At 37.6% G+C, this 11,772-nt stretch overlaps 1 protein-coding gene and 1 long non-coding RNA gene across 4 annotated transcripts; both read right to left on the bottom strand.

Annotated features, from left to right (window-relative positions):
* Nucleotides 1-3,089: 3,089 nt before the first annotated feature.
* On the bottom strand, nt 3,090-4,563 carry LOC113312327 (uclacyanin 1-like). Its single transcript, XM_026561091.1, has 3 exons — nt 4,395-4,563; nt 4,143-4,281; nt 3,090-3,174 (listed from the first exon to the last, which is right to left on the bottom strand). Exons 1-3 carry the CDS (start codon nt 4,561-4,563, stop codon nt 3,090-3,092), a joined length of 393 nt encoding a protein of 130 aa, XP_026416876.1.
* A 797-nt stretch (nt 4,564-5,360) lies between these two features.
* Nucleotides 5,361-11,275, bottom strand: LOC113314087. Of its 3 annotated transcripts, none has more exons than XR_003342262.1 (7): nt 11,153-11,275; nt 10,851-11,047; nt 9,606-9,667; nt 9,417-9,512; nt 8,943-9,086; nt 7,401-7,554; nt 5,361-5,667 (listed from the first exon to the last, which is right to left on the bottom strand). It is a non-coding gene; the product is annotated as an uncharacterized LOC113314087 (long non-coding RNA). The 3 variants fall into 3 exon arrangements; XR_003342263.1 differs by adding an exon at nt 8,545-8,602 and having other exon boundaries at nt 10,851-11,266; XR_003342261.1 differs by having other exon boundaries at nt 10,851-11,266.
* Nucleotides 11,276-11,772: the final 497 nt, after the last annotated feature.

The raw sequence follows: 11,772 nt of genomic DNA, 5'->3' as shown, positions 1-11,772 counted from the left end.
GTTACCAAATACCCGAGGAATTTCCCTGACGTGATACCGAAAGTACATTTCTCTGGATTTACTTTCATGCGGTGTTTCCTCATTGCTTCGAAGATGTCTCTCAGATCCTTGTGGTGATCTTTGCGCAGCTTGATTTTGACGAGCATATCGTCAACGTAGACTTCTAAGGTACTTCCGATCCATGGCCTGAAGATAGCAACGACCATTCTTTGGTATGTTTCCCTTGCGTTTCGAAGTCCGAAAGGCATTCTAGTGTAGCAATAAAGACCATGTGGTGTGTAGAACGTTGTGTGTGTCTGATCCTCTTCTGCCAGGGCCACTTGGTTGTAGCCAGAATGTCCATCCATGAATGACAGTTCTTCATATCCTTCTACTGTTTCTACCAGCTGATCTATGCTTGGCAATGGATAGCTATCCTTTGGACATGCTTTGTTGAGGTTAGTGAAATCGATGCATATCCTAACCCTACCATTTTTATTAGGAACGACGACCATATTGGAGATCCACGTAGGGTACTTGACCTCCTTGATGAAACCTGCGTCTAGTAGTTTTCGAAGTTCTTTTTCCACTGCCTTATGATATTCCGGCGCAACTTTTCTTATTTTCTGTCTGAAAGGTGGCGTTCCTGGTTTGATGCGCAGCTCGTGTTGGATTATTTTTGGGTCAATCCCAGGCATATCTCCTAATTTCCAGGCGAATACATCTGCGTATTCTTTAAGTAACTTGGTCAGAGAATCTTCTCTCTTTTCGTCCATTATGGTCCATACTTTGATCATTTTCGGGTTTTCCTCCGTTCCTATGTTGATTTCTTTTACGGGCTCTACTGGCGTGAAAACTGGCTTCGGATCCCCGAGGACTGGGACGTTCTTTAATTGCTACTTGGTATGTTTCTGTCCCTTGTTGGCTGCTGAAGTACTTGTCTCTGTGTTCCGGACATTATCATCTTTGGTAAAATCCCTTCCTGTAGTTTCCTTGAGGAACTGGTCTATGGCCTTCTCTTTCGCAGCTTCTTTATTTTTAAGTCTTCGGGTTTTGTGTTGCTTTTCTTGTTCGTTGTTGATGCGATCCTGAGTGGCTTGGCACTCTCTTGCAGAGACCCGATCTCCCTTGATTTCCATTACTCCCTCAGATGTAGGGAATCTGAGATATTGGTAGTACGTTGCCGCCACTCCCTTGAGTTTATGTAACCATTTTCGTCCAATGATGGCATTGTAGGGGGACGGGGCGTCCACTACGCTGAACCGTGTTTCTACTTTCATGGGTCCGGCGTCAACCTGCAACACGATGTCTCCCAATGGCTTCGTGGGTGCTCCATTAAATCCGTAGATGGTGTAATAAGAGGTCATTAGCTGTTCTTCATGGAGCTTCATTCGTTTGAATGCATCGTAGAATCTAACGTTCACTGAGCTTCCCCCGTCTATGAGGATCTTTTTAAGGTTACATCCAGCCACGGGTAGTGTGAGGACCAAGGGGTCGTTATGGTCTTCCATATCTTCGTCGATATCTTCAGCATCGAAGATAATAGGTGAGTCCATCCACTCTTCATGTTCGTCCACCTCTATCCCATCGATCTTATACAATTCGCATCGGTCCTCGAAATGCTTCCGTAACCTCTTTCCTATCTGTGCTGTAAGTGAGGGCCTGCGGTTTCAGAACACGAGATGGTGTTGATTGTGCGGTTCCCTTCTGGAAGTTGGACTGGCTTGGTTCGTTTAGATCTATCCTCTGCGACATCCTTTCGTATGTAATGTTTGAGCTCGCCAGCATCAATCAAATTCTGGATCATTATTTTGAGGTTTTTACATTTTTCGGTCTGGTGCCCGTTGAAACAGTGGTATTCACAGTAATCTTTGGATTTCTCGGTTCTTGGGGGTTGTTTTCCCTTAGACCATGGCCATTCCAGATTTTCCCTTCCTTTGATCTCTCGCAGGATCCGAGCATAGCTAGCATTGAGCTTTGTGTAAACTTGATCTTCGAATTACCGATCGTCTTTTCGCCTTTCGTCCCTTCGTTCTTTCCTATCTTCCTGAGGTCGTTCCACCGAGCAATTCCTTTTAGCTCCAGTGGTTTGTTCTGCGGAATTTGTACGGTGAGTCCTTTGTGGGTATGCCCTCGGGTTTTCACGCTGGATTTCTTCAAGACGAGCGTGTTTTTCAATAATTATTCGAAGATCCCCCTCTGTCTTAGGCACGCTTCCATGAATCTCAACAAAGAGTGGACTCATTCGGTCTAATCCCCACTTGTAGCAGTTGATACTTACCACCGGGTCCACACTTCATATGGCTTGGCAGACCTTGTGCCATATGTTGGTGTATTCCCTCGTGGTTTCCTTATAGCCGATTGCCAGTGAAAAGAGCTTATCCATTCCAGTATTAACAGCCTTGTTGTACATGTAAGTTCTTAAGAACTTTTCTGCGAGTTGGTCGTAGGAGTGGATGGAGTTTGGCGGCAGATTATCAAACCAAGACAATGTTGATCCCTTCAGACTCGATGGGATGTATCTACAGAGTACTGCGTTGTTCTGGATCCATCTATCCAGGACACGGTTATAATACCGAATGTGTGCAGCGGGATCGCTGGATCCGTCATAGCATTCGAATGTCGGGACAGGGCATTTGAGTGGAATAGGGGTGTTGGCCAGGCGATGAGTTAAGGGCGTGGAGTTAGCCTCTCTCATGACCTCTTCTAACCTTCCCCCGCCTTGTCTACTTTTTAATTGCCTGATCTCTGCCATCATTTCATCACGCAGCTCTTCCATCGCGCGGTGGTGCCCTACGTTCCTCTGCTCGTGATAGCTTGACTCTCCATCGTTATAATCTGGATCGGATGCGCTACTTCCTCTGTCCGCGTTTCCATTGGCTGCTACGATGACTCTTCGGTCTTGGTTTGGTTCGGGTGCCTTTGAATTTGCTTCATCGAGTTGTTGGATCGTCTTTGTGCTTAAGGCAATCCGGTCTTTTAAATCCTGGTTTTCTCTGGCCAACAAAGCCACAGCATCCGCGTAAACCTTTTGGCTTTTCTTCAATTCTTCAAGTTCGTCCATCAATCGGTCTGATTGGTTCGACCCTTGATATCTAAGTAATAATCTTTTAACCAGTAAACGACGATACTGTCGGTAGTACCGAAGACAACGGGTGCGTTGTTGAACATGGTAAAGTTAATAAAAGATAAATACTGTCAAAGATAATGAAGCAGAGCAATCTTACGCTAATTTAATTATGAAATCACAGGATAAGATAAATCTTTTACCGGGACGAAGTCCCTGTTTCTAGCGCCAAATTGTAAACACTTAAATCACGAAGGCATCTACGTGTTCACAACCAAAGTTCGTAATCTAGACAGACTCATACTGATGATACATTTGTGCCGATTCCTTGGCTCAAAACCCTCGGGTTTATCACAGCCTCATCTAATAACACCGTGCGAGGCGTTTGAGCACGGGACCTAAGTAAAAATAAAGAAGAACAAACATAGAAATAGAGATTCATGGAGTTTTAGATGAACGTAAAGTGCTGAAATGTAAATGAGACTGGGGTTTACGTGGTTCAGCACAAAGGCATACGTCCACGGGGTTTGTTGTTTCACTATGTATTTGAGAGTTACAAGGATAGTCGAATGACTTTGGAGTTTACATATGTCTATCTATTGTAAAAGAATTACACTCACAATTATTTTCTCTCCTTCTTTCCCTGATTTTTCCGATCCCCCTCACTCTTGGTGGAGAGGGGGTATTTATAGGGTTAGAGTCTGGGACCCATCTCTGAGGACCGTTGAAACCTTATCTTCTTGTGTTTCGTGTCCGTCCCGCGGAGGTCTTCGCTCATCACTTGATCACGCAGAACCATCCTCGTTCGTTCCACGGGTTGATCGACACGTATACTGCTCAGAGTGTTTAATGCGGGTAGTTGAGGCGCCTGCTCGTGTCAGACAAGTGTCTTCTGCCCCTGTCACATCCGTGTCAGCTAACTTTCTCTTCACCGTTGATCTTAGCTCCTTTTGGGGATGGGATAAAGTAACTCTTCGGGAGTTATTAGTTGTTCCGCGGTACATCATGTTTTGATGTGTTGGCTTACATGCTTTCCACGTATCTTCCTATATACACGTGTTTGATGGTGAGATATGTACACACAACGCAGATGTACCATTTTTTTCCTGGGGTGGCAAGGGTAGTTACATCATTTCCGGTGGCGATAGCTAATTTTGGTTCTGGTTTAATACACTGGTCGAATTCAGTTCCGTTCACTTTGAAAACATTGTGAGATCCAGGTGTGTACATAAATGCTGCACAAAAAAAGTTAGTAGCATTAACTTTTCTGGTTAAAATATAATGTAATGTGATAAAGAAATTAAGGGTTTTAATGTGGAAAAACTAATATCGTTTCTAATTAAATTACATAAGGTATCTCCAACATAGAATTGTTTATCTTTAGCCCATGCTGCATAATCGAATTTGTTGTTCCAGCCTTTATCATCACCGACTACGTGATCAGTAGCCAACGCAATCAAAGGAAACATAATCGCAACGATGGCGAGGATAATGAAAATTTGCTTGTTAGCAGCCATAGTAACAAATTAATAATCAAAATGTATTAGGTAAAATCTCGAGTAGCTTTTGAATTCTAAAGATGAGAATTGAGAAGTAATAGTTTGTTATGATTTTAAAACACTAATCTTTGATCCATTTATAGTGAACCTTTGAGACTGATAATCATTAAGAACCGGCCTTAATCGGCAGATCCCAAGTGTGGCTACTCCGTAGTTACACCTGTCCTATTGTTACGCGTTCAAGACTACTTAAATTTTGATTAAGATTAACTGATTAGAACAGGTGAAGGTTAGAATAGGATTATTTGCTTATCTTGTTGTGACTGTCAAAATTGGAGACCAAGGATACTTAGATCATTGTTAACATCGCTTGTGAGATTAAATCAATGCTCAACCTTGTTTAGCGCCCTTAATCAAAGACTTTAGCCTCGTACCCGGTCAAGTCATAAATTTAGAGAAATCAGATTGCTTTTTCAGTCAGAACGTCGATCGGGCGTTTGTTGCCACTCTCATCGGGACACTTAATGTAAAAAGGATTGCCCTAAATGAGAAATATTTGGACATTCCTCTTTTCATAACTGAGTCCAAAACAGATTTTTGTAGGAAAAAATACGATATAATTTAGTCCAGACTGAGTCAACTAGGTACAAAATAGTCCAAAAACTATTTAAAATATGAAAAATACATAAATAACCTTCATGATTTACAATTTAGTCCAAATATATACAATTTAGTCCAAAGTGACTCAGGATAATGTCAGCAACTTTAAATAATATAAAAATAATTAAAAACCAATTTATCTTTTGAACCGTTTATCCAAAATTCACAAACTTTATATATTCGAAAAGCTCTTTCCGAGATCTACAAAAAGAATACCCATATGACTATATAATTTTTCATTTTTTAAAAATCTTAATTTACACTGTTGTACAAGTACACTATTACAAAAAATTCAAAAACAAGACAAGATGCGTCAGTTTGAACACCATATACAACTTGAATCCTCCACGTAAGCACCATGCTAACAAGCATGCTATTAAAATCAAAAAATCCAAAAAATCGTCGATCTACAAAACTTTTTCATTGTTCTTCTCCACTTTTTTAAGCTCCCTCGAAAAGTACCTAAACACATAACAAGCATGCATTAAAATCATCTCATGATATCTAAAAACAACAACTTAGGTTTCATCAAGAATTAGTTTTTACACTTGCAAAAATCTATCTTTGAAACCGAAATCCAAAAAAGTTTTATTAAATTTCTTTAAAAGAAAAACACAAATCTTACAACTAACATCTTGATTTGATCAATCGATATGAAATGAAGACGTTAAACGTTGTTGATTTATACCTTAACAGGCAATAAATTCATGAGACAAACAATAGTCTATAACTATGTATACATCTACAAAAATTCTGAAACCTAACATCCATACCCACAAAAGAGACAATCCACTCATGAGACGAGACAATGGCTTACAGCTATGTACAAATATATAACAAAAACCTAGCAAATCCAACGTTTATACCATTAAATACGCCATATATCAATAAGACATGAAAATGGTGTACAATTATGCATACATCTACAAATTACAGAAAATCCACCCACAAAACATGCCATATATTCAAGAGACAGAACAAGGTGCACCACTGTGTACACTCTAGTTTTTAACGCAAGCTTACGGAGTTATTTATCCACATGTGTACTAGTTTATACACCCTAGTTATTTATGCAATTATAAGCTTACAGAGTCATTATTTTCACAAGTGCACTAGTTAGTATGTCCTATTTATTTATACAAGTATAAGCTTAAGAAGTCATTCTTTTTCACAAGTGTACTAATTTGTACACTCTAGTTATTTGCGCAAGCATAAGCTTAATGAGTCATTGCTTTCGCATGTTTAGTAGTTTGTACACCCTAGTCTTGCATAAATAAGCTTATGGAGTCATAATTTTCACATGTGTACTAGTTTGTACACCCTAGTTATTTATGCAAGTGTACTAGTTGGATGAAGATCTAGTTTTATCGCAATCTCAAATACAGTCTTCACATTCTGCATTTCAAGACCAAAATCAAATTACATTGACGCCCAAACGAAACTGATGTAACATTCATGCTTTTGTTAATCACACAAAAGATATACAAAAATTACTTAATTTTTCAGGCCACAACAAACGATAGAGAAAAAGTAATATATTTATAGGGTACCTGTTAGTTCTTAGAAATATATTCTACATATGCTAATGCACCAATCTGTTTCTTCAGTTCCTCACCCTGATATTCTTTTTATGTACCAATCAGTTAACATTGAATTTCGGATGCATTCTTAAGTAACTCGGAAATGCACGGAAGGATAATAAACACTATACATAGAATGTTGGATATAGAGATACTATTGCAGAAAATGACGGCTCGAACTATTCATATTTCATTTTAATTTTTACGAGCCTCATTCGATATTAGGTAGATACCCTAGTTATTTATGCAAGTGTACTAGGTAGACACCCTTGAGGCTGTTCATTTCTCTCGTTATGTCAATGATACACTAGTACCATGTGCAACTTCTTCCAATTCAAATGTGTTTAAATCTAACCAGGGAGTATACAACAAAGACAAACGTGATACCGTGTGATCTGCGCTACTAAGTTATAACTTCATATTGACGCAGATGCCTCTTCGTTAGGATCTAGATTTTGCACATAATACTGAAACATTTCTTTCCCACTAATAAGTTTCGTAATAGATGGTACTTCTGATTACATTAACTTGATTACACACAGTTTCAGTTATTTATTACTTTGGATAAATAACCAAAATATTTGCATACAGGGAAAGCAAAAAAAAAAAACTAACCTTTCTTGACTAGAGGTGTCCCAAATCTGAGCTTTGGTGACTTTAACTTCAACTTCCAAACTCCTAGTAGCCAACGCAGCAACAACAATAGACTTGGTTTCGAGACTGAACTCATTCCTAGTCGCATCAAAAGAGTAGATTCGAATTACCAAACCTGAAACACAAATGGCCATTCAGATTAAGTTAATATTATCTTCCTCACTGTACAACTCCCTGAAAAATATATCATACCAAATTTTAGAACCTGAAAACAACAATTTTTTAACAATCCACAGGTGTATAATTATGTGCACATTAAGAGTCAACATGTGTACAATTATGTACACATCACCAATTCAATATCAAAACAGCTGAAAATCATATTATTGGAAAGAACTCACCTCATTTCCTAAAAAAATCTGTACCCAGCTCTTCCGTTCTTACCGATCGCGAAAACACATCTCAATCTATCCAATACGGCTACCAGAACTCATGGAAAATACCCACACAAACAAATTTGGCAACAACTTCTTTTGACTGATTCTCAGCTCAAGAAAATCCAACACAAATTCAAACCCAATCATACCAGATGCTAAAGCTACAAACAACGTTGTTCTTCTCAGCTAAAACCACTTCAAATCCTAAGTGAATAAGATATTAGGGTTTTTTAACATTTCTTAATATTGACTTGTGCCCTCATTAACAGATATAACTGGTGTACAAGCATATACACCTCATACTAGTGTACAACAAGCACACGAAAATACAATGTACTTTTATGTGCACCGTGTATAACTAGTGTACAAAAAAATACACCTATCTTGTTGAAACTGCAAGCACAGCAAGTCTATCACTACTTGACCCTCCCCAGATGAACATAAAGCTCATAAGCAAGTCTAACACCAGTTGGTCCTCCTCAAATTGTCAAGATTCAAACTGCAGACTCTACTAGTACTCTATCTTGTTGTACTCTTCTAAATGTGGCCTAAACCTAGTTATTTGATTCCAAAATTTCACAGTAGAATGTAAATTCAATCTCTAATCTGGAAATACAACTCTGAAGTCATAATGTTGATAAATATCAAGCAAATTCACTAGTGCAATTCCTCACTAATTCATTCATTTACACAGCGTAACATTCATGTAAATTAAGGGATTTACTTACTTATTGATTGACATCGATTTCCCTATTCATTAACAAGCTATATTAATAAATTACTAACCTGCAAAAAATAATAAATAATGACGAAGAATCAACATGCGTACAATTATGTATACATCAAGAATCAACATGTGTACAACTATGTACACATTAACAGTTGATGAATCTTAAACCTGTAACACTCGGGTGAAGCATCAATTTCTTATTGGAACAGGAATGTCTGCAATCAACTAAAAGTGCTAAGGAAGCTCATGAGGCTATACATAAGGAGGATAAGCAAACTCAACAAAGTTGATGAGAACATTATTTTTGCACTTTACTGTAATCCTAAACAGCTATTTTCAGTAAACAACGTAACAGAGGTAGTAGATTAGCACAAGGAAAAAATGATAAACTAATACCTGTTGATTCTTAGTCATAGCGAATCTTTGGCTATTGAGAAACCGTTATGAACCCTCCTTGTCAGATTAAAATGTGATCTGTTTCAATCTCTTCCATGTGGTCTTCTCCATAATATTGTCGACATGATCACAAAGTCATATCAACTACTCAACCGAACACATGAATATAAAAAATCAAAAAAAAAATGCAAGAATTAGAGAAAATTAAGAAATGCTACCAGAAAAGAATCTAAAAAAACAAGGGTAAAAAACAACCATGAACAATAACACCTAATGTACCAATCGCCATTAAAATATAATCCAAATTATCACCAACTCTGAAAATCTCTATAACCCAACTGAATTTAGAGAATTAATGGATTCCTTTTCCTCATCTTCAATAATTGCTTATTTCTTTCTCATCCAATTTAAGATAGAAGTAAGCTTATTTTATAGCCATTCGGTATCTCAATTCAGTAATAAATAATGACATACCTTCGCGTCTGACTGATAAGCCTTGAGAAACTTATGATGCAAATGTTAGGAGTTGGTGCATTTAGACGAAACAACAACCTTTTAAGTATGTTTTTCCTGGAAATTAATAAAAAGGGATGGAATCAATTTAATATATGTAAATTGGGGCTGATATGAATGTATATACAAGGAGAGTTTTAAGATCCACACCACTGAAAGCATTTGATCTCTAGTGTATATGAGTCGACAGCACCGCTAACTAACTCCTTAACCTGCGTTAAAATTATCGATTTCTTTGAGAAAATAGATGACAAAATAATATGCGGAAGAGCACCTCTAATTATAACTTTTTGACGAAACACTTCGGATGCCAAAAATCTCATATTTTGATGCCAATAAGACGGCAGTAAGACCAACCAACTACATGACGTTACTTTATTGCAACAAAAAAAAAATCTGTCAAATAACATAACCATGAGATACAAAGCGTTAATCTAACAAAATTGAAATAAAGGGACACCAATGTAATCTGGAAACCTGTATTCGAGCTCATCCCCGACCACCCCTCCTCTAATCCTCTTATATAAAGGCAATGACTACACTCTATTGTATGGTCCCAGTTCCCACTCCCACTCTTAATTAGTGTGCTTATGTATGGTTTTAGCTAACCTAACTACTCTAGCTAGTGATGTTTGTTCCTGCTAATGGTATTATTAGGCCAGTTGTTGTAATCGAAAATTCCAATAACTCATTTAATTGGTTATACCGGGGAAACGGTCTCTGGTTTCATCAGAGCCATCTGAATGTCATCACTAACTCCTTCTCCTGACATTTGATTTTCCCACTCTAAGATTCTTAAGTTGAAACAGTCAAGCTTAAATAAAACTTCGTTCGAGTACAGGTAGCACCCCACAAGGTGTGATTGATCAAATTTATAGGCATAATCACAATAAATAGAGGATTCAAAATTAGCTGTTAACAAAATCTAATTATAATCCCAAGTAGTCACTAATAATCCAGAAAATTTAATATCCTTGGTATGCTCCATCTCCACTGCATTTCTTGGAGATACATGGACAAATCAAAGATGAAACTGGACACCGTTGCATGACCAAAATTTCTCTGAAACGGAAGTAGTTTAGAAACGCCTACAACCAAAAACATAAACAAAATAAAAATCTAACCCTTTTGTGTGATACTTATTCGGTTTTGAGATCCTCAGCTTCCCTTAATTACTTCATCATAGTTATCGAATCACACTCATTTCCAATCAAAACAATACCATTTTCTTAGTATCATGCACCTTAGATAGGGATTACACAGCAACCGATTCTACGACTCGCTCAAATATTTTAAAAAAAAATCGTGGATTTTTTTATTTTATTTTGTATCAATTGAATTCCCTAATGGAAATCTAACAATAAGCATAATTAAATTAAAGATAGATCAAATTACCTTAAAGTTAAGAACTCTTGATCAGCAGATCCTTTAAGTAGAAAATCACATCTAACTATCTTCCTCAAAAGAAGATCCAAAGCTCTTGATATCAATCTCAAATGAACACTGAATCTCCCGTACAGAGTTCTGAATCTCCTGCTTTATATCTGATGTAGACATAAACCTTACCACCGATCTGGTGCCATCTCTCATTTCTAGGATTTCAGAGAATAATTAGATCGAGAAGAACAAGACATTAGGAGAGAAATCAAAGATATTTGAAAAGAACAATCGAGCTAAAACATGATGAATAACTAAACCTATTTTTGATTTCGTTGCAGAGCTCTGGCGATAAAGAACAACGAAGCAATGATCTAATCCCAAATCAGTGTATATTGTTTCCAAACAAGGGTCCTTCTCGTCATGATAGAAATACGGTTCGGACTAAATCGTACATGGAAGGACTAACTCGTTTTAAAATATGCAAATTTGGACATCCTAGTACTAGGCTTGAGTAGGCAGGATTAAAAAGTCTAAACCCAACTAGTTTGGGACTAAACGTCAATTTCTACACTTTTTTTATCCATCTAACTAGAGAGTATCAAAATGGTCTGGTAAAAATATTAACCGCAGGAAGGTCTGTTCTTGTTAATCATGTGTGGAAGGCCTGTTTGGTCTATCACATGAACACTTTCTCTATTCCCGACAAAGTTATTCACCAAATGGGGAAATCTCAAAGGGCCAAAGTGAATGCTGGTGAGAAATAAACAGACCTGGCGGCCTATATACTTGAAAAATTGGGGTAAAATTTGTACCAACAAATTTCAAGGGGACTTGGTTTCAAAAATCTTAGATGCGTTGACGTTGCTTTACTCACTAAAACTGCTTGGAGTTTAACCAATCTCATAATGGTTTTTGTTTTAAGATTTTGAAATGTAAG

The sequence above is a fragment of the Papaver somniferum genome, chromosome 9 (genome assembly GCF_003573695.1).
Source record: "Papaver somniferum cultivar HN1 chromosome 9, ASM357369v1, whole genome shotgun sequence".
Lineage (NCBI taxonomy): Eukaryota > Viridiplantae > Streptophyta > Magnoliopsida > Ranunculales > Papaveraceae > Papaver > Papaver somniferum.
This window is presented reverse-complemented; position numbering and strand designations above follow the sequence as displayed.

Coding starts and splice junctions, on each gene's coding strand:
- LOC113312327 (XM_026561091.1), bottom strand. CDS start 4,563: ATGGCTGCTAACAAGCAAATTTTCATTATCCTCGCCATCGTTGCGATT. Junction 4,282..4,394: donor CTATGTTGGAGATACCTTAT/GTAATTTAATTA, acceptor TTTTTTGTGCAG/CATTTATGTACACACCTGGA. Junction 3,175..4,142: donor GCCACCCCAGGAAAAAAATG/GTACATCTGCGT, acceptor TATCTTTGACAG/TATTTATCTTTTATTAACTT.